Below are 27,154 nucleotides of genomic sequence, written 5' to 3' on the forward strand. Positions count from 1 at the left end.
TCTTTCTCCACTACCTCCCCTTCCTCAGCTTGGTAAAGCAGTCCCTAATCTCTTTCCACCCCAGACTGGAAGGTGTGTCCCTCCCCGACACTCCTTAGAGCTGTCACCTGGCCTCCAGTTCTCCGTAACTTCATTGCTCAACAATTTGCCAGGGGTAACCATTAACTCAGACCTTAACTCACTCTCCCAGCTTTCTCACTAAATGGGATTTTCCAATCATTGGTTAGCAGAGCCAGGTTACACTCACTATCTTTCCTAAACTCTTGGGTGGGATCTCCACATCTCAGAGTACCCAGAACAGTTAATTAGAGGGGAGATATATTTTAAGGGAAGTTTTTTAAAGTATATAATTGTTTATTTCTGTCTCCTTCACCTTGCTTCTTCTCCCCTTACACACACACACTCAAAAATTAAGCTGGTGGAGCAGGGATTTAATTATGCTCTCTGCTTTTGAGTACACCACCTGGCCCAGAAGGGAATGAATGATAAACCCTCTGTCCTTAGGGGTATGTGTTTGTATAGGGGTGTAGGTGTTCTTATCAGGGTTACTTCTTTCTGCAAGAATTTAGTGTAATTCGAATGCTTTCACCTTCTCTTGGGGGACAGAGAATGCAGTGCTAGTGGGCTGGGGGAGAGGGGCAGAAAGGCAGACGCTGCCATCTGCGGCGTTGATATGCAAATACTTTGGGACAACCACCTCTCTTCAGCCACACCCACCAAGAGGAGAGAGTCTTAGAATTGTTGGCACAAGTTGAATTAATGTTGCTTATCTCTACTCTCCAGAAAACCAAACCAAACCAAACCAAAAACGCGCCTCTGTTCCTTTAAGGTCGGCCTTCTCTCCAGATTCCCCAATGCCCCTAGACAAGCTACGGGGACCCGAACTCAATCTCAGTTAAGAACCTTCTCACAGGCTCCACCCCGTGTCAATCAAAGCCTAGAAACCCAGATCGCGCGAGGCCCGGGTGCTAAGCAACGGCAGAGGGCGGGAAGTTTTTACGTTCTAGCACCGCCCCATATGCAAATAGACCAATCACCGTCCAGCCTTCTCTGCAGTTCCCTCCTCCCCCTCTCTCTGTTGGATCTCTGGGGAGTTTCCGGATCCCTTCGACGAATAGCGGCTAAGAAGGCGGGGCGTATGCGCGCTCACCCCGCCCTCGCGCCGGCGCACCCCTCCCTGCAGGCTCGCGGCTGTTAGCGGCGGTCAGTGACGCGCGGTCTTGCACACGTCGCGACCCAGGTGACTGAGAAGGCGGGAAAACACCGCGAGTTGTCCGCAACTGGGTGGGGAAGTCAAGAAAGTGAGGCTGTGAACTTGGGGAATTATTTGGCAGTGGTGGAGAGAGGAAGCGTGCACAATTCGCCCCACTGGGCCCTCAGACCGTCTACAAAGTAGAACCTCCGCCTGACAGAAATGAGGGTGGGGCAAGTGGGGTTTTCTACAGTCTGTACTTTAGTGAAATACTCGAGAAGTCGCTCCTCCCAATGCCCTATACCTGTCACCACAGCGCTCCAAGGGCCCTCGCAGCCCTGCCCCTCAGCCCTCTCCCATTAGTTCTCAGCGGTTTTGCATTTCTGCGCGCCCCCCTACCCCGCCCCCTCGCAGGTGACATCTCGCTCCAGAACCGCGTTAATTTTCTGCATCCGCAGAGCCTTCAAGGCCATGGCCTCCGTAGGAGCGACCCCAGGGAGGACGCCGCAGGGACCAGGCCCCGGCGAGGCCTCGACCAACTTCCCCTGCCCAGCGCCAGTACCAGGTCCCGGGGAGGCCGAGGAGGAGGAAGAGGAGGAGCCGGCGGAGGTCTGGCGGCAGTGTTGTGGGGGGAACAGGAGCTCGAATCTGGAGAGCGGGGAGTTGACTCGAAATTCTGATGGTTAGAATATAAAGGGGCTGGAAAGAGCTGAGCAAGTCACTTCCCTCCTACGAGTGTTGGTTTCACATTTACTGATTGGGAGTGATGATGTCCGTCTCAGAGTTGAAAGAATGATTAAAATTAAATAAGGCATGGCCCAAACCTGGTCTTAAGAGGGGTTCACATGTTGGGTTCCTTTCTTCCTCGACCAACAGATCCATCTGTGTGTGCTGTGGAATTCAGGATACCTGGGGATTGCCTACTATGACACTAGTGACTCCACCATCCACTTTATGCCAGATGCCCCAGACCATGAGAGCCTCAAGCTGCTCCAAAGAGGTGAGGGCAGAACCAACAATTCCTCACTCTGGGATTGGAAGTGTATTTCACGCATATCACCTTACTTGACTCAGTCTATTTTGTTTTGTTTTGTTGACTCCTAGAGGCTTCTTTTGTTGTTTTTGGTAATTAATCTCATTGTTTACAAATGTATCAGGTGCTGGAGATACAGTCCAGGGCAAATGAGTCATGTCTATCCTTCAGGAGTTTGTAGTCTAGTGATAATCTCCTGGGCACCCCTGTTCCCTCCCATCACCCTATCTTACTACTCTTTTCTAATCTCATGTCTGACTCCTACCTATGCTCCCAATCTGGGGGGCACTCCCTACTCTTAGAAGGAGGAAAGAGGAAATAAGTTTTTGAGAGACGAAGGGAGATAGCAAGGGGAGGGCTACATATTCCCTCTCAGTCAAAAGATAAAGATCCTTAAAAAAAAAAAACAGAAAGATAAAGATCCTTGAACTCATTTGGTCTCTGTTCTCTTTCCAAGTTCTGGATGAAATTGATCCCCAGTCTGTTGTTACGAGTGCCAAACAGGATGAGAATATGACTCGGTTTCTGGGGAAGCTTGGTAAGGACTGACTAAGGGAGAGAGGGAAAATGGGAAAGGACTAAAGTGTGGATGTCCCAGGAGACTAAAGGGTCTTGGAGGGAGCTACGGCCAGGAGGCCAGAACTGGGTGAGAGGGAAGGTGGAATAGAGGCAGAAGGACTGAGATGTACGGACTGATGGCCCTTTCTTTGCTTCCCTCACAGCCTCCCAAGAGCACAGAGAGCCTAAGAGACCTGAAATCATATTTTTGCCCAGTGTGGATTTTGGTATTTCCTTCTTTTTGCTTTGCTCAGCCCCTCATCCCAGTTTTTTTAATCTTTTTTCCTAACTCTGCCTTTATCATCAGAGGTGTCCCCTCAGCCCTATCTCATCCTAAACCACTGTGTTCTTCAACCAGTCTCCCCATGAGCTCTCCTGATCCCTACTTTTAATAACGTGCAGCTTAGGCACGTCTAGGGATGAGGGCCTTCCCTGAGAAAAGGGAGTGGTAACACTTTTTGAACAGCTCTGATTGTTGGCATTTTCCCCTTTAAGCCGAAGCCATTTGCCCCTTAAGAAAAAAAAAAAAAGCACTGCCTCAGAGAACTTGTTAATCCAGAAGGCACTTTCATAACCTTCCCAGGTTTGCAAAAAGGACAGGGAATGGTCTATCCTATACTAGATGTTAGGGCATTCATGTTATTTGTTCCTCTACTAATGTAATCTTTTTGACCAAAAATCTCCAGTTCAGATATCTTACTCTTCTGAGCCATTTATCTTTCTCAATTATGTTCTCAGCCTTTATATTATATGTAGAATAAAAAGAAAGTTAGACTAAGTGCCTGAACATTTGGTTCTTGTCTCGGCTTTCCATTAACGGCCTGTGTGAGCTTGGCAAGCCACATCATCCCTCTTGCTTCTATTTTCTCATTCTTAAAATAGGGTGAAAAATTCGGTTAAAAGACCTTTCCCTCCCTCAAAATAGGTCTGGAGATAAGCAAACAGCGCCTCCTTTCTGGAAACTACTCCTTCATCCCGGACTCCATGACTGCCACTGAGAAAATTCTCTTCCTCTCCTCCATCATCCCCTTTGACTGCCTCCTCACGGTGAGATGGTTCCCACGAAATAAGGGCTGGGATGCAGCAGATTAGAGAAAGGCACAAGCGCCCCAGTACTAGGATTGAGTCTTGGGAGGCACTAGCTCAGCCCTAGAAAATAAGTTTTCTTTGATGTTGTCTAGCCTCCAAGACACTGAGATTTACCCCAGCTTCACTACTGATCCCTTCCTAGGTTCGAGCACTTGGAGGGCTGCTCAAGTTCCTGGCTCGAAGAAGAATCGGGGTTGAACTAGAAGACTGTAACGTCAGTGTGCCCATCCTGGGCTTTAAGAAATTTGTGTTGTAGGTGATTTACGCTAACCTCAACCAAAGTAAAATGGGATTGGGAGGCCTGGAAAGTAAGATGGGATCAGGGAAGGGGGCAATGAACCATTTGGTAAAGTGCTCTAGGACACACGGGAGCTCCTGAGAGGGTGTGAAGCTCTGGGGAGAAAAGTGAGACAGTGTTCTGGAAGGGAGGCTAAGGGTGGAACTGAGGAATGAACTCGGACCTCATACCCCAACCACCTTCCCTTGTTTTCTGTATTCAGGACCCACCTGGTGAGCATAGATCAAGACACTTACAGGTAAGGAGATGGAAGCAGACTGTCTTCTCCGGAGAGGGAGAAGGATTAAGCTTAATACTCTAATAATCCTAATGGAGCTCCAATTTCTTTAATCCTGGGGCTATTAGGATCTCTCTCCCTGAAGGAAAGAGAAGAAGGGAGTGAGGGGGAGAGAAGAAAAGCACAAAGGTGTCAACTTCCTTTTCTAAAGGGAGAAGCTGAGGCAGAGAGCAGTGAGGGACAAACCTTATATCAAGGCTTGGTCTCAGAAGGATGTTCTCAATCCCCTTTCCGTTTTCTTAATTTCCTGTAAAAATACAAATTACCCCAATTTCTTCCTGACAGTGTTCTGCAGATATTTAAGAGTGAGTCTCATCCCTCGGTGTACAAAGTGGCCAGTGGACTCAAGGAGGGGCTCAGCCTCTTTGGTAGGTGTGCTCCGTCCTTCATTCCACACTACACAAGCCTGCCAGAAAAGCAGCTGCCTCCAGAGATGTGTCCCAGCCCCTCTTCCTACTTCATCCCCAGTGCCAGCTATCTCTTCCACTCCAAACCAGCTTTATCATCCTCTTTGTATCCTTCCCGAGCTTGGGTATCTCCTCACAGCCTTGTCCAATAGAGTTGTCTGGTATCATTTGCATATAATTTCTTAGTTTACCAATTCCATTTTTATTCCTTGGGTTTGTATGAATGTTTTTACTAGTTGTGCACCTGTCTAGGGACTTTGGGAGGCCATATGTATAGAAGAGAGTTATGTAACTACATAACTCCCATGTTTGATTTGCACAGAGTATCTCTTATAGTTGTTTCAGGCTTTAGGGTATATGGGGACATCACCCCAAATATCCACATGGTTTCACTATGCATCTCAGTGGGTTGTGCCTAATGTTTACGTATATGGGCTGGGCTCTTTGTGAGTTTAACTACGCCTGCTCAGCATAATTTTCTAGCTGAATTTTCCTGTGAGTGCCCATTCCCTCCCCCGAGCCCATGTAAGGTAATCCCAGCTCAGACTTGTGGCCAGACACCGGCTTTGGCTGCCTTTGTGTCCTGTATCTGGGAAACGCCCCCCACCCCCAGGCCAGCCAGCCCCATGCCCAAACCTCTGACCCTGATGCCTCAGCTTAGATACATCCATATATTCCTTTCCCTGCCCCTCTTTGTAACAGGCTCACTCCCTACCCCACTCCCAACAGGAATCCTCAACAGATGCCGCTGTAAGTGGGGAGAGAAATTGCTCAGGTGAGTAAGTCTCACACACATGTTACAGATTAATGCATGCAGTCGACAGACACACACAGCACCCTTAGTAGTAATGAAAACAACTGCCCTTTCCCAAATGCATTTAATCCTTACAACGACCCCATGTGGTAGCTGTTACTGAACCAAATTTGAGTCCACTTGCCTGTGCACAGTAAAGCCAATCTACTAACACCAGGTTGTGGTGAAAGAAAGTGCAGTGTTTATTGCAGGGCACCAAGCAAGGAGTCCAGGTAGCTAGTGCTTAAAAGACCCAAACTCCTGAAGGCTTTCAGGGAAAGGTTTTTAAAGACAGGGTGAGGGAGGGGGGTTGTGGGGTGTGTGATAAGCTCATAGACATTTTTCTGATTGGTTGATGGTGAGTTAATCAGGAGTCAACGTCATCAACCTTCTGCTTCCAACTGGTCTGGGGTCTACATGCTTGTGGGCAACACACAGTTAACTTCTGCCACTATCTGCAAAATGGCTCAAAGGCTATGGCTCAGAATATTATCTATAGACCTTGAGGGGGTACTAAAGGTCCTTGACTTTGTTTAATGGCTAAAGTATTATTATTTTGTCTTACTTAACTGTTTTCCTTTCTTTCTGCATTTTCTCACTTCTCTGATTAAATATATTCTTTGGAACTTGGGGATGCCTAGGAAACTAAACTTTTGCTACAAACAAGAGGCAGGTGGAGGACATGGGTGTTGGGTACCTATTCCAGGAAGGTCCCATAGGGTCCTGCTTGGTTAAAGTAGCTAGTATTATTCTCATTTTATGTTGTCAGCACAGATACACACATACCCATTGATGATATAGAGACTTGCACACATAACGTGCAGCAGAAACACAATCACAAGACACTAATGTACACATGGTAATATCTTTAATTATTAAAAACACACTTCGGATTTGAACTGTTCTCTGATGACTTTCAAATTGGTGTCTCTAATTTCCACAGGTAGCTCAAACTCAGAGCATCCAAACTGACACCCACTGGCCCTGTTCTCTTCCTGCATTCCCTTTTCTGGTTAATGGCATTGCTGGCAATACAGCTTCTGACGCTCTGAACCTTAGATTAATGCTTCTCCCTCACCTCCGATATCCAGTTATTCAATAAGGGCGCCTATTGATTCTATCCGGAAATGTTTCTCTCAGCCATCCCCTTCTCCCTCTTTCCTCTGCTCTAATTCTGGCTGTCTTCATTTCTACCCTGGAGCATTGCATTCACTTTCACATTGGTCTCTCTGCCTCTAATCTCTTCTTTTTCCAATCTATTCTTCTTTCTAAAATAACTGTCATTCCAAAGCAGAGATCGGAGCGTGTCACCCCCTTTTTTTTTTAAAACATAAGTGGAAATAAAACAAACCTCAGGATGCTTCCCCCCACCTGCAGGATGAAGATTCTCGCCTTCAGCAGTATGATGTTCAGGGCCTATCCCATTCACCCCAATTTTAATTTCCAGGCTTACTTTCCCAACCCCATCCTAAATCCTTTCTTACTGGATCCTCTGTATATTCCAGTCACTTAGGGCCACCTGCCATCATAGAAACACATCATGCCTGTGTTTATGCCCTCTGGAAAGTCTTACCCCTGTTCTTCTGTCAAAATCTTATATCCTTGTCAAGGTGCAGCCGAACTATCACCTTTTTGGTGAAGCTTTCGCAGGCACCTCAGAGGAGACTGACATACACCTTGCTGTGTGGTCACATAGTGCCTGTTTATATTTTCTAGTTGCGCTATCACATCAGGTTGGAATTAGCAGCCCTCAGAGCTGAGTGAACTCTGTGTGTGGCCATTCCTGTTAGCTTGGTGCCTGGCACAAGGCCTCGTACACTAGCGCTGAGGGAGTGGGCACAGCACACTAATGCAAGCCCATTAGTTACATCATCTCTAAAAACTGAGGAAACCTTTGCTAGCCTGCAGGTGCATAATCCTTTCCCCTATGCCACCTGCCCTTCAGTGTATGTCTATTGGAGGTTAATTTAGGATAATCTCTGAGGCCATTTCCAGGTAATTGGTGGAGTGATCTAATTACCCACACATTCTCTAGTGCTTCAGGTGCAGATCTCTAATCTCAACCAGGGATGAAAGGGAAGGAATTCTCAGTGGAGAAGAGAATGGAGTTAAAGTTGCAGGATGGGTGCAGAGTCCCCAGATGGGATCTTGGGAATATAATCGCAGGGCGTAGAATCACAATCTGATGATCAACTAAGGGCCCAGCTGTTCAAAAGCCAGACAGGGCCCCTGGAAGTTGACTGAGTGTCGCATTATGCTCTAAAGAGTACTGTCCTAGCAGTCTGGATACCTGAGTTTGATCTGTACTTCATACTAGCTGCATGACTTTGAACGACTTGCTTATTTTCTAAGGGCCTCGTCTCCTCAGCTGACTAAGACCTCTAGGCACTAGCAACGCATGAGTCAGATACACAGGAGTTCTATAAGAGAGTATGCTTAGTGTAGCTCACATGCTTCCCAGGTGGGGAGAGTATTCACAGACTGGCCTATACTGCTCCAGGCACCTCGGCTCCTTGGCCACACCCTTGAATCCACCTGAATCCTCCCTTTTATTTTAACCTGGTGTGTTCTAACCCAGGGTAACTGGCCAGAGACTACAGTGTGATATACACATCCTTAGGCCCCAGTGTCTCCACAGGTTGGCTTTTATATAAAATTGTATGCCTAATTGTATGCCTAATGGCTTGCTCTAATGTGGGCTCACAGGTCCTTACAGAGTCTCACACTCTCCTTAGCCATAAGGAAATAGGGATACCCAGAGTTAGACAAACACAGATGAGACATTTATTTCTGTATAATGATTTAATTTATTAGGAAATACCTCAGACACACAAGATAATAATATAAACTTCTGTGTTTCTACTAGCCAATTTAAAAATAAGACTGTTATTGGAGCCCCTTAAGTGCCTCTACCCAATACTTTCTTCTCTGCAGAGATGACCATTATCATGAATTAAGGACTTATCATTCTACATGGAAGAGTTATGTACTTTCACAGGAAGAACATGAAAAGACGAATGTCTGTGCTATTTCACAGCTAAATACAGATACGCAAACTCATTCTGACTTATTCTCTCCTACTCAGCTGCAGAGAGAGCTAGAGTGTTGGCATACAAATGCTTCAACACACTGCTCTCCCTCTAAAATATTGACAAGCTCCATCACATATCCACATGGAATGACACATGGTCACATCCATCAAAACTGAGATACACAGACACAGTCGTGCTCTTCAAAGATTTTCAGTAGATGCAAGTGAACCCACCTGCATAGATAGGACACTGTACTTACCAGTACAGGTACACGTTGCCACAATCCCCAGAGACCTCCAAGTGCACATTTTCACAAATTGAGATGAAGACAGTGATAAGAACAGATGTAATTTCTGGTCCCCCGACTCCAACCCTCACTTCAGGCTATGGTTCACACGTCCAACTCAGGACCTGGGGGAACTAAATTCCCGTCTGGATGTCATTCAGTTTTTCCTGTTACCCCAGAATCTGGACATGGCTCAGATGCTGCATCGACTGCTGGGTCACATCAAGAACGTGCCTGTAAGCCCAAGGTGGCGGGCAGGGAGGTGGGGAAGGAGGTTGAGGGATGGTGGGCATCTTGAGGGGCGTTAGGGTGGGAGAGGAAAACAGTGGCTGTCTCCTTGTCTGACTGTAGCTGATTCTTAAACGCATGAAGTTGTCCCACACCAAGGTCAGTGACTGGCAGGTTCTCTACAAGGTAAGGTCTCCCTTTTTTTTTTTTTTTTTTTCCGTTTTTGTTGAAGTATAGTCAGTTTACAATGTTGTGCCAGTTTCTGGTGTACAGCACAGTGCTTCAGTCATACATGAATGTACATAGATTTGTTTTCATATTCTTTTCACCATAGGTTGCTACAAGGTATTGAATATAGTTCCCTGTGCTATACAGTATGAACTTACTGTTTAAGGTCTCCCTTCTTGAATCCCAGAAGTCCAGGTTAAGCCCTTCAGCATGTGTTGTAAACCCTCTGTACTCTGATTACCCTGTCCTACTTTATCCCAATACCTTTTTTTCCCTCAATACCTTTTTTTTTTTTTTAAACTTTGTATTGTGGAAATTGTCAAAAAATTTTAGAGAAAATAATATAATGAACCCCCACATACCCACCATGGAGCTTCAACACTTTGACTCATACCAATCTTGTTTCATATGTATCTTCTCCCACCTTCCTTTTCCTGGATTATTTTGAAGCAATTCCCAGCCATCTTATCATTTCATCCATAAATATTTTAGAATGATTTCTGAAAGAAAATAATTTTTAAAAAAGAATAACAATACCATTATCTTACCTAGGAAAATAATGTAATTCTTTAATATCATTAATTATCTCATTTTTAAATTTCTACTCATCTCTTAAATGTAATTATTTTAAAATTACAGTTTGTTTAATTAGGATTCAAATATGTTCAACATATAGTGATGGGATGATGTCTCTTTAATTCTCCTTTATGGGTTCCTTCTCCATTGCACCTTTTCCTTTCTTTCTCTCTCTCTTTCTCCTTATATATATCTTTTTCCCTTGCAATGTTATTTATTGAATAAGCTGGATTATGTGTCCTGCAGAGTTTTCCTTAGCCTGAATTCCACTGATTACATTCCCTACGCGTATTAGACATGTTTCTCTCTCTTCTGGAATTTCTGTAAATTAATGGTTGAATCTAGAAGCTTAATCAGGTTCAAGTTTGATTTTTCTTCAATACTGTTTGTTAAATGGAGGAACGTAATGTCTGATATGTCTGTCTCTCCTTTTGTGATGTCAGCAGCCTTTGATGTTTAATATCTAAGTCCATTAGTTCTTTAGGGATTGCAAAGAATATTTACGCAATTCCAAACATGGTATAGTCAACTAATTCTAGCTTCTAGCCCTTTCCCCTCTTTCCACCTGTAGATACACTTTTCTTTCTTTCTTTCTTTCTTTTATTGAGTTATAGTTGGTTTACAATGTTGTGTCAATTTCTGGTGTACAGCACAATTCGTCAGTCATACATTAATCTACGTATATTCATTTTCATATTCTTTTCCACCATGAGCTACTACAAGATATTGAATGTATTTCCTTGTACTATACCCCTTTTCTTTTTAAAAATTTTAAGATTTATCCTTATATTGTTTTAACTTTTTATTTAAAAAACAAAATTTAATACTTTAAAGTTGCAAAAATTGTATAGAACGTTCTCATATACCTTTCACCCCGCTTCCCCTAATGTTAACATCTTACATAACCAGGGTATAATAATCTCCTAAATACTTATTTTGTGAGTTATAATTCAATGCTATCATTGTTTATTTTTGCTCAAATTTTTCTAGCTCAGATCATTAAGAGTTCTTTCAGACTGACCAGGGGAGGGGGGCTGTATTAGGTTTACTTATTTATTTATTTAATGGAGGTACTGGGGATTGAACCCAGGACTTCGTGCACGCTAAGCAGGCACTCTACTGCTGAGCTATACTCTCCGCTGCCATCTTCTTTCTCACTGTTTTGCCTTTGAGGTCTTCTGTCTGTCTTTGTTATTGTATTTTTCCCTGTTAGTCTTTGTTCTTCTCGGTCCATCCTTGTTCTCTCACCTGAGCCCGGCCTGGGTATGGGCCACCCTTCCCTGTCCATTTCTCCTACAGACTGTGTACAGTGCCCTGGGCCTGAGGGATGCCTGCCGCTCCCTGCCCCAGTCCATTCAGCTCTTTAGGGACATTGCCCAAGAGTTCTCTGATGACCTACACCACATTGCCAGCCTCATTGGGAAAGTGGTGAGTGGAAGGAAAGAAGCAGAGCTCCTGGGGAACTGGGGGAGAGAGATGGGCTTGGATAACAGAGAGTGACTGGGCTCTGGGGAATGGGCATGCATGGGAGACATTGAGGTCAGCTGGATGACCAAAGGGTAGGATGGTGAGAGGAGACAGCCGAACATCAGGGATGTGCTTGGAGGGTCAAGGTTAAAGCAGGGACTACAGGGTGAATTGGGGCCCAAATAGAGATGAGGAACAGGATGAGATGGTGTTGGATAGAAAGAACCTGGACTTCTTGTCTCCTCAGGTAGACTTTGAGGGCAGTCTGGCTGAAAATCGCTTCATCGTCCTCCCCAACATAGATCCTGAAATTGATGAGAGTGAGTATTAGGTGTGCGGATAGACCCAAGGGCTCTGAAACCTGAGCCTGCCTGGAGAGGGGGTTCTATCCTTGGTAGGGAGCAAGCTACCTAGCAACCAGGGCGGGAACCTTACTTTCGATATCTATGTCTTCCACCCTCCTAGAAAAACGAAGGCTGATGGGACTTCCTAGTTTCCTCACTGAGGTCGCTCAGAAAGAACTGGAGAATCTGGATTCCCGTATTCCTTCATGCAGTGTCATCTACATCCCCCTGGTGAGGGCAGGAGGGTGGATGTAATCTCCAGGGGTTTTTAAGGGGAGACATTAGGCTTATGAAGGACACATTGGTAGGTAAGAGAGCTCTTGGAGAAAACTGAAGAACATGAATACCTTTTTGGTGGCTTTATTCCCCTTGAGGGAAGCACTCGGGGGGATACAGGAAACTCTGGCTTCCTGTAAGAAAAGAGGGCACCCAGTGCATCACTGTCCTCTTTATCTCTTCTTTACTCTCCCCAGATTGGCTTCCTTCTTTCTATTCCCCGCCTGCCTTCCATGGTGGAGACCAGTGACTTTGAGATTGAGGGTCTGGACTTCATGGTGAGACCCTCAACCTCTGTAGGGGGTGATAAGGAAAGTGAATCAGCAGCTGAGGGAGGGCTTTACCCCATCAGCATCCCCCAACGTGGGATCCCTCTTCTGTAGTTTTACTTAGATCTTTGCCTGATCTGAGACAAAGCAGAAAAAAAAAATCAGGGTCAGGGCTAGAGGTGGGGTTAGAGAGGATGACAACTAAGAGATGCAAAGACCATAGCTTTGAACCCTTGTACCCAGTTCCTCTCAGAGGAGAAGCTGCACTACCGAAGTGCTCGAACCAAAGAGCTGGATGCATTGCTGGGGGACCTGCACTGCGACATCCGGGGTGAGGAGGAGTGAACGGCTGGAGCAGCTCAGGCAGCATGGAGATGGCTGACAGACTCCTTTCCTTCCTGCTGTTGCTCTCTCTCACGCACTCTTGACTCTGCACCTTCTCCTCCGAATGTCTCTGGGTGTTTCCGACTGTGTCTGCAAGCCTGTTTCTAGGTCCCTCTGCTGGCTTCTTGTCTCTCCTTCACTTACCCCTGGAGCTGACCCCCAGCTCCCTCCTTCACCTGCTTCCAGACCAGGAGACTCTGCTGATGCACCAGCTGCAGTGTCAGGTGTTGGCACGGGCGGCTGTCTTGACCCGGGTGTTGGACCTTGCCTCCCGCCTGGATGTCTTGTTGGCTCTCGCCAGTGCCGCTCGGGACTATGGCTACTCAAGGCCCCGTTACTCCCCCCGGCTTCTTGGGGTACGAATTCAGAATGGCAGGTGAGAACAGAAAGGGGTGGAGGTATAGACACGAGGAGCCCAAAGGGCCCATCTTCTGGATCCACAGGCCTTGTGTGAGGTACCTCTCCTCCTACTGCAGGCATCCTCTGATGGAACTCTGTGCCCGAACCTTTGTGCCCAACTCCGCAGAATGTGGGGGGGACAAAGGGAGGGTCAAAGTCATCACCGGACCCAACTCTTCAGGGAAGAGCATATACCTCAAACAGGTAGGAGAAGCCCTACAAACTGGGCCTCTGGCTTCTTCTTCATGATCTCCACCCCCCACCTGCCAGCCAACCCAGGTCCCTACAGCTCTTCTTCTGTCCTCTGACCACCCCTGTCATGAAAAGACATAACTCACACCCTCTACTCCTCTTCCTCTCATGTTCTCTTTCTCTATCTGAGGGAGAACCATGCTCTAATGATCATTCCATGGCCTGAATTCTCTTCCCCCACCTCTGAATAGGTCCACGCCATTCCTCAGTATGCCTCTGCCTGTCCCTCTTTACTGATTATAAAGTGAACAGAAGGGGCTGTGACCTATTAAACTGTGGCCATCTCTCTTGATCTGTCATTGATCCTTCAGTTTGGCCTCACCTTCACCATAGCCCACACCACCAGGCCCTGGGCCCTGTCTCTCCCCCCTATTCAGGTAGGCTTGATCACATTCATGGCCCTGGTGGGCAGCTTTGTGCCAGCAGAGGAAGCCGAAATCGGGGCAGTAGATGCCATCTTCACCCGAATTCACAGCTGCGAATCCATCTCCCTTGGCCTCTCCACCTTCATGATCGACCTCAACCAGGTCAAAGGGAGCAAAGGGAGGTGGGATTGGGGGAGAGGGTAATGGGGAAGGAATCCTATCCCTGAGAAATAGTAGAACGGGAAAAATGTTCCCTCTGCTGCCTGCTCTCCACACCAGGGGCAGGGAGTACCCAGTTCAGACACCGGGTGAATCAATACCATGAACCTTTATTGAACCCTGGCTTTGTGTAGGGCACAGTTGGCAATGAAGGGATAAACAAAACATGGGCCTCGCCGTTAAAGAACTTGCAGTCCAGTAGGGTGGGCACATATACAAGCAGCTTTCTTCACAGGCAGACTGTGGTCAGGCCTCAAATGCTAATGAAACTCTCCCTTGTCCACCTGGTGCCCAGCAGGTGGCGAAAGCGGTGAACAATGCCACTGAGCAGTCTCTGGTCCTTATTGATGAATTCGGAAAGGGAACCAACACGGTGAGGGGAGAAACTGAAGAGGAACTAAGGAGGGAAAAGTGGAGGAGGACGAAGGAGCAGGAGAGTGAGGCTGAGCCTTAGGGAAAGAGAGGGTTGTGTGGGCAGAAGAGAGACAGAGCACGAGGTGGGAAAGGCCCAGAAGGAGGAGGGGGCACCCAGGGCAGGTGGTCCCACACCCTCACCCCTGCCTTCTGCGCAGGTGGATGGGCTCGCGCTTCTGGCCGCTGTGATCCGACACTGGCTGGCACTTGGACCCACGTGTCCCCACGTCTTCGTGGCCACCAACTTTCTGAGCCTCGTTCAGCTACAGCTGCTGCCACAGGGCCCCCTTGTGCAATATTTGGTGAGGAAACCAATCCAGCCCCTAGGTACCTGTAGGGCAAGCATTTCCCAGGGCTGGGAACATCTCCATCAGAACAGGGGCTCGCTGAGGGAGGGACCATGTCCCTTTCCGTTTCTCACCACAGTGATTGACCAAGGGTATCAGGGAAGGAAGCAGAAGGACTGATGACATATGTACCCTTTATTCTCTTTTAAGACCATGGAGACCTGTGAGGATGGGAACGACCTTGTCTTCTTCTATCAAGTGTGCGAAGGTGTTGCCAGTGCCAGCCATGCCTCCCACACAGCTGCCCAGGCTGGGCTTCCTGACAAACTCATTGCTCGTGGCAAGGAGGTGAGGTCCAAACAGCAACTACCTCCACCAGGGCTCCCTTCCACCTCCCTGCTTCTCTCAGGTGCCCAGGTTTCTTGGCCTATGGGATTTCTGACCCTTCTTTTCCCTTCTCTTACCCAACACCTCCCCCCTGCTTCTTCCCACTTGGTCCTAGGTCTCAGACTTCATCCGCAGTGGAAAACCCATCCAGCCTGTCAAGGAGCTGCTAAAGGAGAAGCAAATGGAAAAGTGAGTGCAAGCCCAGGGTCCGCGTTCTCTCCAGCATGTTTTGTAGCTCTTCTCCCCCTTTCAGAGGCCCATCTAACCTCCTTGCCCTTCAAAGACTCAGTTTCTTCCTGAAATTCCTAAATTCTCAAGGTCCCCAGTTTCCTATGCTGTATCCTCTCCCCTCTGCTCAGGGACTGTTATCCCTCCTCTCATAAATCTCGCCATTCTCTCTCCCCTCAGTTGCCAGACATTAGTAGATAAGTTTCTGAAACTGGATTTGGAAGATCCCAGTCTGGACCTGGACATTTTCATGAGTCAGGAAGTGCTGCTTGCCGCCACCGCCATCCTCTGAGAGTCCTTCCTCGGCCCTCCTCCGCCTCCCAGACCCTCTTTGTTTCCTTATCTCCTTCAGACCTAGAGTTCTCAGTTTCCCTGTAAATTTTGTTTTCTGTCAGTAATAAAGTTTATTTTGGAGAAAGTTATTGTTTCCTTAGGCCAGACAGACAGGAGAATAGGAAAGAGATGAAATGCAAAGCAGCAGTCCACAGAGGGACCTGCCCTGCCTCATTAAAAATACAGTATCACTGCTGGAGGGAGACCCTTGAGTTCTACACAGAAGGACTCCATGAGGACCAGCCACTTCAACAGATCTTACAAAAACAGACGAGAGGGAAGACAGGAGCCCACGGGAGATGGTCTTTCTCCTTAGAGTAGGAACACCTCAGCCTCAGGCAGACACAGCAGGAAGGGCTCTGAGAGGCTGAAAGTCTAGGTAGGACGGGTGCAAGGCTAGGGGAATGGGAGGGACCAGCTCTGTGCAGCAGTGGGCGTGGCTCCACTTTTCCCACCTCAGAACTATGGGGAGCCGGGGTCGCAGTGGGCTGCCCCTGGTGCAGGCCCCCTACACGGTTCTGCTGCTGCCACTGGAGACAAGCCACCAAGACCCAGGGGCCCGGAGCTTCTTCCTCTGGGTGAGTATCAGGGGAAGCCTCTCTCCCTAGATCAGTCTCCTCCATTTCCACTTGATTTTGAGGACTTTTAAGTCTTTCCCTCTTTTCCCTTGTCCTTCAGGTCCTCAGTGATCAGTCTGGGCTCATACTCAGTGACCAGATAGTGAACCCAATCAGGGGTTAAGAGGAAGGGCCCGGCATGGCCCAGAGCCCTGCTGTGGAGTGAGTCAGCCTCTGCTCCTTGCCTTTTCCAGCTGCAGAGGATGCAGGCTCTGGAGAGGGAACAGGATGCCCTGTGGCAGGGGCTGGAGCTGCTGGAGCATAGCCAGGCCTGGTATGAGGGCCGCCTGAGGGAAGCCCAACAACAGCAGCTGCGTCTGGGGGCCCTTGGTGAGGTATGAGGCTGATCTACCGTGTGTGGGGCAGGGCTTGCAGAGACACATGGACACAGCCTGACACCGTCCTGGAAGGGCAAGAGTTAATGGGCAGGGATCATGAATTGGAAGTAACATTGTAATGACAGGATGCCACCAAGTGTTCAGTTGGTGTTCATTGTTGGGCCTAGAGGAGGCTGATCTGCATTCCATTCAGAGGGACATGATTTGGATCACTGCATGGAGATGGAGGAGTGGCCTGGATTGTTCCAATGAGTCAGGGATGGACAGGGAAGATCCATAAAGAAGAGAAGGGGTGCTGTGCTATTTGAGGGGAATGGAGGAACTGGACTGTTAAAGAGATGGAGTGAAGAGTATTAAAATTGCCCCCCTGCCTGGTGGGGAATTGGGAGGAGGGGATCCAGATGGAAGAGAGGAATGGCATATGAGCTCAAGTTTTCACCACGTTGTCTGTCTCTAACTCTTCCTTTAGAATTTTCTAACAGATTCACACTCAGAGCCTGGCAGCCCCCAGTTAGCCCAGATTCAAAAGGTGAACATCTGTTTGCAGAATCTAATTCAGGGGAAGGTGAGTTTATTGTTTTTAGTTTAGACTTTTGGGAAGTGGGGTCATGGGGAGCAGCCTTTGGGTCAGTTCCAGTCTAACAAAACAGTGAATCCCCCCCGCCCCTCAGTTCTCTCCACATCCCTTGAACAAAGATAGTTCCTGCGCCACCCAAGACTGGAAGGGAAGGCCAAGGAAACAGAATTTGTGGCAGCAGCAGGTAAGCTGTAGAGAAGTGGGGGGAGGGTGGAAGCCCTGGGCCTCAGTGGGAGTGGGGAGCACAAACACCCAAACTGTCTCTCTCCTCTTCTCCAGGAGCTGACAAGGCAGCAGAAAGGAGTCATTCGCCCAAAGGGGGAGATGGCTCAGCCAGGCTACCCCGAGGGACGGGTGGGCCCTACCCGTGTCTAAGGTCTCCTCTGGTTCCCCTCAGTTGTGCTGGGGAGGCTAGGTCAGAACCCCCAGCCTCCTTATTCCTTTTTTTGACTCAACAGCTAAATGGCTCCAATTAGTGGGTCAACTGAAGTCCAAACATTTTGGTATATAGTTTCTTCTCTCCTGAAAACTTCCATCTCACCTTTTTGGTGTCTTACACTCTCCCTCTTCCCTAAATGATTTGCATAATCTTTCTCTGAAATCCCTCTGGGGAGAAGAAATGTTTATTGAAACTGTCCTTCAACTTTAAATACAAAAATAAAATAGAAGCATCTCTAGAATTTCAATAAAAACAATTTTATAAATAATACATTTTGGTAGGAGGTGGAATACCTTCCTCACACTCCAAATCTTAATCTCTGCCCCCACATTATCTTCCCCTCTACCTGAGCCTGAGAGAGCATGAATAAGTAGTGGGATAAAGATGCTACAGAGGAATAGAAAGCAACTTTCTCCAGAAATGAGTCTTTGGTTTGGTTCCCACAAGGATTAGGGAAAGTGCATTATGAGAGAATCCATTGCCCTCCACTACAATCTTGCTAAGAAAGAGACGGGATAAGTGCATGAGAAGGAAAACCGCCATCCTACCTGGGAGAGTAGGGTCCTGAGGCCCATGTTGCCTTCTCACCAATGGGGCAAGATAGCAAATACCGCTGGAGACCCATCCCTCGAGGGGCTGTTGTGTCAGCAGGAGGCCAGGCCTAGCAGGATCAGCGCCCCTCCAACTGTGCCCCACCACGGGTTGCCCACTAGCCCTCCCCCAGCTCCGCCCCGAGTCACCGAAGTAGAAGGATGAAGGGTAGGGCTGGTTGTGGTGAGGACAGGGTCAGTGGAGTAGACAGGAGCAGGGAGCTGGTTCTGGGGAGAAGGAGAAACTGTCAGGGTGGCTGTACCACCCTCCTCTTGCCCTGCCTATTCTGCAGTGGAAAGTGGGGGCACCTCACCTGTGGGGCCGGGGGCAGCACCAGGAGCCGGAGGAAGGCATGGGTTGGGGGCACTGTGCTGGCTTCTCGATCTGTCGCAGTCACAGTCACCATCACCACAGAGTCCGGGGCAGCTGAGTCTGGGACCTCCAGCCACAGGCGCCCCCAGGCAGACTCATTCTGTTCTAGGCTAACCCTGGAGAGTAGTGACATGGACTGACATCAGGCTGAAGCCCCAGGCTCCAAATAGCTGAGAGCCAAGCACAGGCAGGGAGAGGAGCAAGGAATCTGAGCACCAATCTGAAAGGGCAGGAGGCAAGGCTTAACGAGGTATACCAGAGCCTGAAACCTGGGAATAGAAAGATGAGTCCCAAAGGGAGCAGGAGGATTCAGGGGATTCACCTGGAGAGGTTGGAGGTGAGAGTGAAGCTGGGGTTGACAGATGTCCTAAGATCAAGATCCCGAGGGCCTGAGAAACTGGCAATGTGGAGGCTGAGCGGGGCCTTGGTTCCCGGCGCCAGGAGACTTGGGGGACCGCTGAGCTGTAGAGGAGGGCCAGTCAGGGGAGGGGCAGGTCCTATTCTCTCCAGCCCTGGCCACACCTTCCATTGGCTTCTCACCTCCAGAAGGACAGGAACTACAGCACAGGGCTGGGGGGCTGCCCGGTGTAGGCCCTGCCCCGCTCCATCCTGGCCAATAATCTCCAGAGAAAAGGGTCCCGCAGTGGACAGAAGTGTGGGCGGTAGAGAGGCAGCAAAGAGACCTCGCTCCTGGGGTCCCACGGGCTCCAAAGGCACCTGGCCCAGCTCAGCACCCTGCGGGACTCCTCGAAGGACAACATGGGAGAAATGTGGCAGAGGATCTCCAGGGTGTCCTCTGGAGCCCAGCCCTGTCACTTCGACCAGCAGTTGGGTCTGGAGACCTGGGACAGGGATTGGGGGGGGAGAGAACAGTGATCTGCATGAGGTTTGGAGACAAGGAGAAAAGGATGAGCAGCTTTGAATAGGGGTTGGTTCTGGGGAGTATGGATGGGGAGGGCCTGGAGTGGGTTCTGGGATGCGAAATGTTCTACAGCTTGAACTGAGTGATGGTTACATGGGTGTATTATATAGAATCCACCCACCTGAACACTTAAATTTGGTGGACCTTATTAAATGTTTATTGTAATTCACTAAAGTTTATATATATATAAACAAGTTAGGGATGCGGGTAGATGTACCTGCAACTGGTTGAGTCAGGGGGTAGAGGCCAGGGTGGGGTCCATCCTCCTTGGGGATCCCAAAGTGGAAGAGGAAGTCCAGGGAGGTCTGGGCTGAGGGAGGGCAAAGGCAGTCAGAGACCCTCCCGAGATGGTTGTGACTGATGTTGCTCTCTGAGCTCGGCAGTCTTCCTTTCTTTTCCCAGAAGTATCTCCCTCCTTACCTTGCACTCTTACCCGGGGGATGCCCTTGGCTGTGACCTGGATCTCCCAGGTTCCTGTCTGCAAGGGGTCATTCATGGTCACCATCCAGAACTGCCCGAAGCGGCGAGTGTGACCTAGAGGCCCGTCACCTTCCTCCTGGCCCTGGGAGACTCCTGAGTGGGTGTTGGGGATAAGAGATTGTCACATGAGAATTCCCCTCATTCTCCAATCTCCATTCTTCCCTCTGCCTTGAGAAACACACGTGGAAGTACCTGCAGGATTCCTGATCCAGAAACTGCTGACTTCCCCGTGGATCCGGACTGTGACCCTCTGGAGCCGCCCATCCACACTGAACACAAGTGGCCTCTCAGGCACAACAACAGAAGGCTCCAGGGGCAGGGTCACCTTGAGGGAGCAGGGCCGAAAAATGGGGAGAAGATAAGACATGGGATGAGGGGGAAACAAAGAAGAAAGAAAGGTAGAGACAAACTAAATAACACATAGAGAAGGGATACCACTGAGGGAGGAAGGACCAGGGTTGAAGCTATGGTCAATGACAAAGTTGAAGGAAAGGGACTAAGGATGATGCAACCATTTCTTGCCCCCCTTAAAAGATGGCAGGACTTCTAGGGTAGCCATGAGGACAGAACACTAGAGGCCATGACTAGGGGGGAGATGGAAGTACTAATACAGTAGTGTAGAAGTTTGTAGCCATGGATCTCAGAGGGAGAGAAACTTCCTTTCCCACCCTTCTGCCTAGAATGGCAAGCCAGCAATGGGAGCCATTCTCCTACAAGAAAGAGAAATGCAGTGTCACCCATCCCCTCAGTCCTGAGTTGAGTCCACTGATCTGTCTGGCCCCTACCCTTACCAGGTCAGCTATGCTGTCCCCAACAATGGCTGCCACATCCCGAATATACTGGTCTTTGGTGAAGATCACTTCTCCTCCTGAGGCCAGGGCCACTGCTTCATATGGCTCAAAACGCAGAGGGGACAAGACCTCACGTCGAGCTCGGCCATGAAACCTAGATGGGTCTTCAGTCACCAGGAATGTGACCTGTGTCCGGAAGAGAGGCCAGTACTTGAGGTTTCTATGTGCCATCTAACATTGTAAACAAAGGTCTCCTGTGCTCAAGCTTTCTACAGAGCTGATGATTGGTGATAAATTCTCTGTCTACCCTCTGGCTGCTACAGCAGGGTCTTCTAATGACACAACGCCTGGCCTTCAGTTAGAAGTTGCCACTCTCTGTAACTGTCACCATATGTCATCCATATAGTGGATTGTTGGCAACCAGATCTCCAGTTCTTCAACTGGTTTACTGGGGGCAGGTTCAAATACAAATTCAGTATCATTAATGGTAGGGTCTCCCACTCTTTAGTACTGTTAAAGGGATTGGGAAATGTTATACTAATGGTCCACTTCTCCCCACGTAAGCCAAGTCTAGTTTAACCACCATAGTGTGGGTGTGACCCTTATTATGAGAGTGTTGTCCTAGGATTTCTCACATCCCTGGGTGGCTAACACTGAGTCTCCCCCCAGCTATGCTCACTCTGCAACGCCGCTCCTGAGTCAGGGCTTCCACCTGGTTGGTGAGAAAGGCATCCTTGGGGGAGGCATCAGTGAAGACAAAGATGTCTGAGAGTGGAGGTGTATGTAGCAAGGCCAGCTGGCAGGGAGGTAAAAGACTGATGTTAAAAAAAAATGGTGGCAGTAGGGGAATGGGTAGAGCAAGGGAGGGCAGAGTAGAAGGCAGTCGGGCCCTGGAACCTGGAGTGAAGCTAGTGGGATTAGGCTCTGAAAATGAGCTGAGGGTGGGGTCCCAGGGAAGCTCTAGCTCCCCTGATGGTGGGGCCTGGAAAGGAGGGGAGAAGAAGGGACAGGGTAGGGAGGGCAGACCTCCAGAGCTGACAGGCACATCTCGGGCTCGTCTCCACCTCCCAAGGCATGTAACTCATTGAGTTGTTTCCAGAAACTGTCAGGGTCACTGGTTGTAAAGACAGGACCAAACCCTGGGGAAGGAGAAAGGAGATTGAAATGAGTGAGAAGAGATCTCCCCTCACTCCCACCCAGGGCCATCTCCCCAGTCAAGAGGTCCACTGTGTTCCTTGGGTGGACAAATATTGAGATAACAATATTCTGTTATATTTATACACACAGGGTAGGACAAGGTAGGGGCTAGGTACCTCTGATGGGAAAGTGGACCTCGTTTCCTCACAAAATGGTGGCACTTCCTGTGATCCTGAGTGGGCCTTTTTGGGTATATGTATAAGTATAAAAAAACAACTACGGCAGCAACATGGATGGACCTAGAGATTATCATACTAAGTGAAGTAAATCAGAGAAAGACAAATGTCATGTATCACTTATATGTGGAATCTAAAAGAATGATACACATGAACTTATTTACAAAACAGAAATAGACTCACAGACATAGAAAACAAACTTATGGTTACCAAAGGGGAAAGGAGGAGGGAGGGATAAATTAGGAGTTTGAGATTAACAGTTACACACTACTACATATAAAACAGATAAACTACAAGGACCTACTATATAGCACAAGGAGCTATATTCAATATCTTGTAATAACCTATAATGGAAAAGAATATATATAACTGAATCACTTCACTGTACACCTGAAACATTGTAAATCAATTACAGTTTGATTAAGAAAAAAATAAAACTAGGGCCTCAGTTTCTTTCTTTTTTTTTTTTTTTAACTTTTTTATTGATTTATAATCATTTTACAATGTTGTGTCAGGGCCTCAGTTTCTTCACGGAAAAGCCAGAGAAATAATAGTATTTACCTCAGACAGGGTTATTGGGATGACTGAATTGATTTTGTAAATCTAAGAACAGTGCTTTGACACACAGTAGGTGCTAAATTCTTACTTATTAATTTACTCACACCTTCATCTAATATGTGATAAGCCTCTACCGAATGTCAGCTACTATGAGATTTATACATGCAAATCAGGCTCAAACTCTGCCCTTAGGGGATTCTCAGTCCAAATTTTATTTGATGAACATTTCAACTATGGGAGTTAGGCAGGATAAGGCAAGTACTGATGCATTTTATGGAAGATGAAATTGAGAAAAGAGAGGTTAAACAATCAGCCTAAGGACACACAGCAAGACTGGTCGACTCAGGTCAAGTGATCTGACTTCCAGTTCAGCAGGGAAAGGAATATGATGTAACTAGCTGACTCAGACATTTCACAAAGGCCTGGACCCGCCAGCACCCCCATCTTCATCCCAACCTCTGTCTACAGGAAGTGGAGAGAATTGAAAATGACTTATTAGAATGGAAGCCTAAGAAAGCAGAGGCCACCTGTCTAAGCATGTATCATGACTAAACTCATGTGGAAAGTGCTGTCATTTTGGAAATAGTGGAAGAAGTGGCCCATTGTTTCCTGTATGCACACAGGTACCAGTACAGGCTCACCCAGGACTACAGAAAGTGCCTCCATTTTACTACAGAAATGAAGTCATGAGGGCACTTTCCTACCAGTGGCATTTACCCCTCACCCTGGACTTCAGTCCACTACCCCAGCCATATCACAGTTACCTGGGTCATGGAAAGGCACCAGGACGTAGTGGCTGGGCTCCATGGGGCTTCCCAGCCGCTGCTCCACAATGCGGCGAGCCTGGATTTTGGCAGCGTTGATCTCCTCACCCATGCTGCCCGTGGTATCCAGGACAAAGCTCAGGCTAGAGGCTGGGGTGATGTCCAGCAGCCTGGGAAGCAGGCCAGAGATACAGTGAAGGGTCTGCACATTTGTCCCCAGCCCCTCGTTTCTTAGCTCTGGAGCACCTACCTATTAAGGAGTCCATCTCCAGAAGGCCACTCACCTGGAGAAACCCCTGTCTCCCAGGCGGCTTCGCAGGAGGCTGAAGGCCTGGATGGAGGCCAGGAGGGCCAGTTTTGCAGCCTGGAGGTGCAGCATGTGGTGGGGGGAGAAGCCTGGGGATGTGCTATCCTTGTTGATGCCTCCTCGTGGTGGCTGGGAGCTGCTCTGGTCAAAATGGCCCCCGTGGCTACATTTCCCTGGGTTGGGGAAAGGAATCTGGAGGGTGGAGGTAAAAAGCCCACTGCCTCCTAAGAAAATGAGACCCTTCCTGACCTGGCCTGACCCTCTCATTTCTCAGCAAAGGATCAGCAGAAAATTTTGTAGAGGGCAAATCTGGAGTTAATCTGGAATAGGCAATCATCACAGCACAAGGTGAATCCCCTAGTCCCTCCAATCAGTCCCCAAAAGCTGCCTTCGGGCAATGGAGAAGTTTTATCAACTGAGTAAGAAGCTGCTCCCCAACCCCAACAATCATGGCCACCTCAGTGGGCCTTCATCCGCCCACCTCCTTCCCAACCTCCTCTCCTTTCAGGAAGTGATGCCACAGGAAACAGGACAAGGGCCTACAGAACTGAGATCCCTAGGAAGTGACTTTCTCTCCTTACTTCTGGAGGCTTTCCAGTCTGGTACCTGGAGGTTTGGAAGGATGAGTTCCAAAGTAGCCAGAGGTGAGGAGTGTGAAGCCCAGCAAATTCCCAGGGCAGCTCAACTCCTCACAGTCGGAGCAGGTAGGATCGTCCACTGGGAAGAGAGGGCAGGGGTCTGGTACTCAGGATTCTGTTGCCCCTGACCTTTATCCCTGTCCACCCAAACTTCTTCAACTCTTCCTCCCAACTGGAACAAGGTGGAAGCCCATAGGTACCCGTCAAAGCTACCCTTCTAGGCTTTCTGAACTAAAACCTGGAATTCATGGGCCAGCAATGAGACTCAATATTTGAGACTGGGACTGGGCTAGAAAACCCAGAAGTGTGGGGACCAATCCTAAAGGGAGTGTACCCTCTGTGAGCTTGTGAAGTGAACTTGTAATAGGCAGGAGGTACCTTCCAGGTCATAGTTCAGTTGGAAGGATGAAGGGACAGTGAGAAAGCCCCATGTGATCCAGTGAGGGGAGGAAGCCACATGGATGACAGAGAACTCCCTGAGGCGTAGACCTGGTGCTGGCTCTGTCCTTCCCCGTGTGACCTTGGGGAAGTGGCCTTTGGTTGAACTGAGGGACCTCACAGGTGGTTCCAGAGATGAAGTGATGTCACAGCCTATGTGACCTTAGGATATGACATGGTGGCTGGATGGGCTGAGAGGAGGTGACTCCGTGGGCTCCCCCTCACCCCCGGGGTCATGGCCGCACCTTGTGCCAGGCTCTGGAGCTCCTGCCTTGGCCAGAGGAGTTGAGGATGTGGCTGCTGCCTTCCCATTTCCACCCAGTTGCTGTGACTGTAGAAATCCTGGTCCCAAGGGAAAGGAAGAGAAGGGGAACAAGGTGCTAGTCTGACTGGTCGCACCATCTCCAGCCCTAACTCCCCACTCCTTCCAGTTGCCCACCCTGAAAGCCTTCTACCCTACCACTCCTTCAGACGCCCCAAGTCCCCTCCACTGCTCTCTCCCTTGCCCAGGATAGAGCTTCACTGACGTGGGAGTCTCCCGGTGTTTCTTCCTATCCCACTGCGTCCAACCAAAGGCCTTTCAGTGGCCTGCATGGCCCACCTCAACCTGAGCACTGTCCTCTCACTCACTTGTCTCCATCTGCAATGGCCTCCTGGCTGTTGCCAGGGGATGTGCTGCCAGTTTGGAGGTGGGGACTAGGGAATCGCCCCAGGACATTGGCAAGCAGCACCCAGGCCCTTCTTGAGTAGGGTAGGCTTGACTAAGAGGGCACCATTGGAGAGTAGGGAAGACTGGAAGCAAAGACCCCTCTGACCATTACCCCAGCCCTGTTCTCACCTGCAAGGCATGAAGTGCAGCCCCAAGGCGCTGACGGGCCAGGCTGTGGTCAAGGGCCCTGGCTGCCACCAGCGTCTCCTGTAGAGCCCCCACCAGGCGTGTGCGTCCCTGGCCTAGCCGCTCGGCATCAAAGTGCAGGTCAGGGTCATTCCTGGAAGTTGGCAGGAAGTCCTGGGCGGCATTGGCTCGAGACACCTCACCTAAGGCTGCTCGGAACCGCCGAGAGGGAGACCCAGGTCCAAAGTAGGCAGCAAAGAGGTCATCGGCCAGGAGGGTGTGGCCCTGGGAGAGTGGTAGGGGATAGGGGTTCCAGGGAAGCCCCTTGAATAGGACCACTGCCCACGTTTCCTCAGCACTGGCACTCAGGCTGGGTATGGAAGGATTTGAGGGTACTGGGCCCTAGAGGAAGGGGGACTCCTGGGTTTTAAGCCCAGGACTCCTGGGTATTGTTGCTACTGGGAGGAGAGGAGGGGATGCAGGGAGCGGGGAGAGGGAGGTCCCTTCTCTCAGCAGGCAGGGCCCTTAAGGAGTAGAGTTCCCTGGGAATGGGGGAATCCGGCTGGGATTTGATGGGACCCAGGGAGGCTCACCAGGAAGTCCTCAAGAAGAAGAGGGGGCCGACCTGGTGGCGGCTGCTCCAGGAAGAGCTGCAGGGTGACGTTGAGAGCCGCCTCCTCAGTCAGGTCCTGGTGGGTGATGGAGCCGGGGGCAGCCAGGAGACTCCAAACATTGGGGAAGAAGGCAGATGCCGGGGGCAGCAGTAGCTGCAGCAGCAGCAGCACTGAGGGGCCCAGGTGGGATAGGGGCACGTCCGCAGGGAGCATAGCTGAGACATGGACCTGGGGGACAGAAGGCTCTCAAGGGAGGAGAAGGCAGCAGCAATTCCAGGGCAAGCCTGGCACTGTTTGTCTCCATGGGCACCTGCTTTGTTCCCTTTTTCCGCTTTGCCTCAAGTACCTTATCTGCTCCAGCTGGCTTCCCCGCCCTCTCCCTTCACTCATCCGGACAACCTGAGGGCCTATCAGGCCAACAGGGACTTACACCTGCAGGGGAGGGGCCTGAGGCTCCTCCTCCAGGCCGCCCCTCCCCACCCACAGGCTGACACCCCCCCACACACACACAGAAAGTCTCCTCTCTAGGCCTCTCCCCTACCTGGTTGCTGGGTCTCCGGGCAGGGCCGCCGGGGCGTGGCGTCACAGGGCACTTAGGTCAGAGTTATAATTAACCTAGGCCGACTCAGTGGAGGGGGAGGGATGCCCCAGCACGGTGGGGGCAGGACAGGCAGCACCTGGCCCCTCTACTCTCGCCTGCCTAAGGCCACCAGCAGCAGCCAGCACCAGGGCGGGCCTCTCTTGACTGTCCGCAATGCGGAGGTGAGTGGCTGGCTAAGAGCCTGGAGGAGGGAGTGAGCAGCGAGTGGCGAGCAGCGTGACTCAGGCCTGGCTCAGGTCCAGGGCCAGACCCAGACAGATGCATCTCTCCCCACCAGG

General features: G+C 49.5%; 2 protein-coding genes across 13 annotated transcripts; one reads left to right on the forward strand and one right to left on the reverse strand.

Annotated features, from left to right (window-relative positions):
- The first annotated feature begins 1,140 nt into the window (after positions 1-1,140).
- Positions 1,141-17,833, forward strand: LOC105074054 (mutS protein homolog 5). 10 transcript variants are annotated; one of them, XM_045521576.2, is made up of 29 exons: positions 1,150-1,240; positions 1,651-1,801; positions 2,069-2,192; positions 2,683-2,763; positions 2,948-3,010; positions 3,709-3,830; positions 4,015-4,124; positions 4,373-4,408; positions 4,733-4,815; positions 5,557-5,629; positions 9,063-9,201; positions 9,317-9,379; positions 11,297-11,425; positions 11,712-11,784; positions 11,930-12,039; positions 12,282-12,362; positions 12,597-12,684; positions 12,924-13,113; positions 13,214-13,340; positions 13,766-13,915; positions 14,271-14,345; positions 14,545-14,688; positions 14,884-15,021; positions 15,176-15,249; positions 16,082-16,199; positions 16,433-16,573; positions 17,046-17,141; positions 17,248-17,337; positions 17,433-17,833. In XM_045521576.2, exons 2-29 carry the CDS (start codon positions 1,664-1,666, stop codon positions 17,526-17,528), a joined length of 2,952 nt encoding a protein of 983 aa, XP_045377532.1. In that variant the 5' UTR covers positions 1,150-1,240; positions 1,651-1,663; the 3' UTR covers positions 17,529-17,833. The 10 variants fall into 10 exon arrangements, with proteins under 10 accessions (XP_074204484.1, XP_045377532.1, XP_074204478.1 ...); XM_074348377.1 differs by having other exon boundaries at positions 17,248-17,833; XM_074348379.1 differs by having other exon boundaries at positions 5,584-5,629; positions 17,248-17,833.
- Positions 12,081-27,151, reverse strand: VWA7 (von Willebrand factor A domain containing 7). 3 transcript variants are annotated; one of them, XM_010961487.3, is made up of 17 exons: positions 26,817-27,151; positions 26,255-26,503; positions 25,665-25,946; positions 25,072-25,168; positions 24,357-24,467; positions 23,728-23,923; positions 23,444-23,613; positions 21,775-21,887; positions 21,428-21,544; positions 20,749-20,934; positions 20,150-20,282; positions 19,898-20,050; positions 19,695-19,787; positions 19,096-19,397; positions 18,878-19,017; positions 18,497-18,671; positions 17,829-18,410 (listed from the first exon to the last, which is right to left on the reverse strand). In XM_010961487.3, the coding sequence occupies exons 2-17, from the start codon at positions 26,486-26,488 to the stop codon at positions 18,237-18,239; spliced, it is 2,676 nt and encodes an 891-aa protein (XP_010959789.2). In that variant the 5' UTR covers positions 26,489-26,503; positions 26,817-27,151; the 3' UTR covers positions 17,829-18,236. The 3 variants fall into 3 exon arrangements, with proteins under 3 accessions (XP_074204486.1, XP_010959789.2, XP_045377545.2); XM_045521589.2 differs by lacking the exon at positions 26,817-27,151 and adding an exon at positions 26,622-26,787; XM_074348385.1 differs by lacking the exons at positions 17,829-18,410; positions 26,817-27,151 and adding an exon at positions 12,081-12,218 and having other exon boundaries at positions 26,255-26,615.
- Positions 27,152-27,154: the final 3 nt, after the last annotated feature.

The sequence above is a fragment of the Camelus bactrianus genome, chromosome 20, assembly GCF_048773025.1.
Source record: "Camelus bactrianus isolate YW-2024 breed Bactrian camel chromosome 20, ASM4877302v1, whole genome shotgun sequence".
Taxonomy (NCBI): Eukaryota; Metazoa; Chordata; class Mammalia; order Artiodactyla; family Camelidae; genus Camelus; species Camelus bactrianus.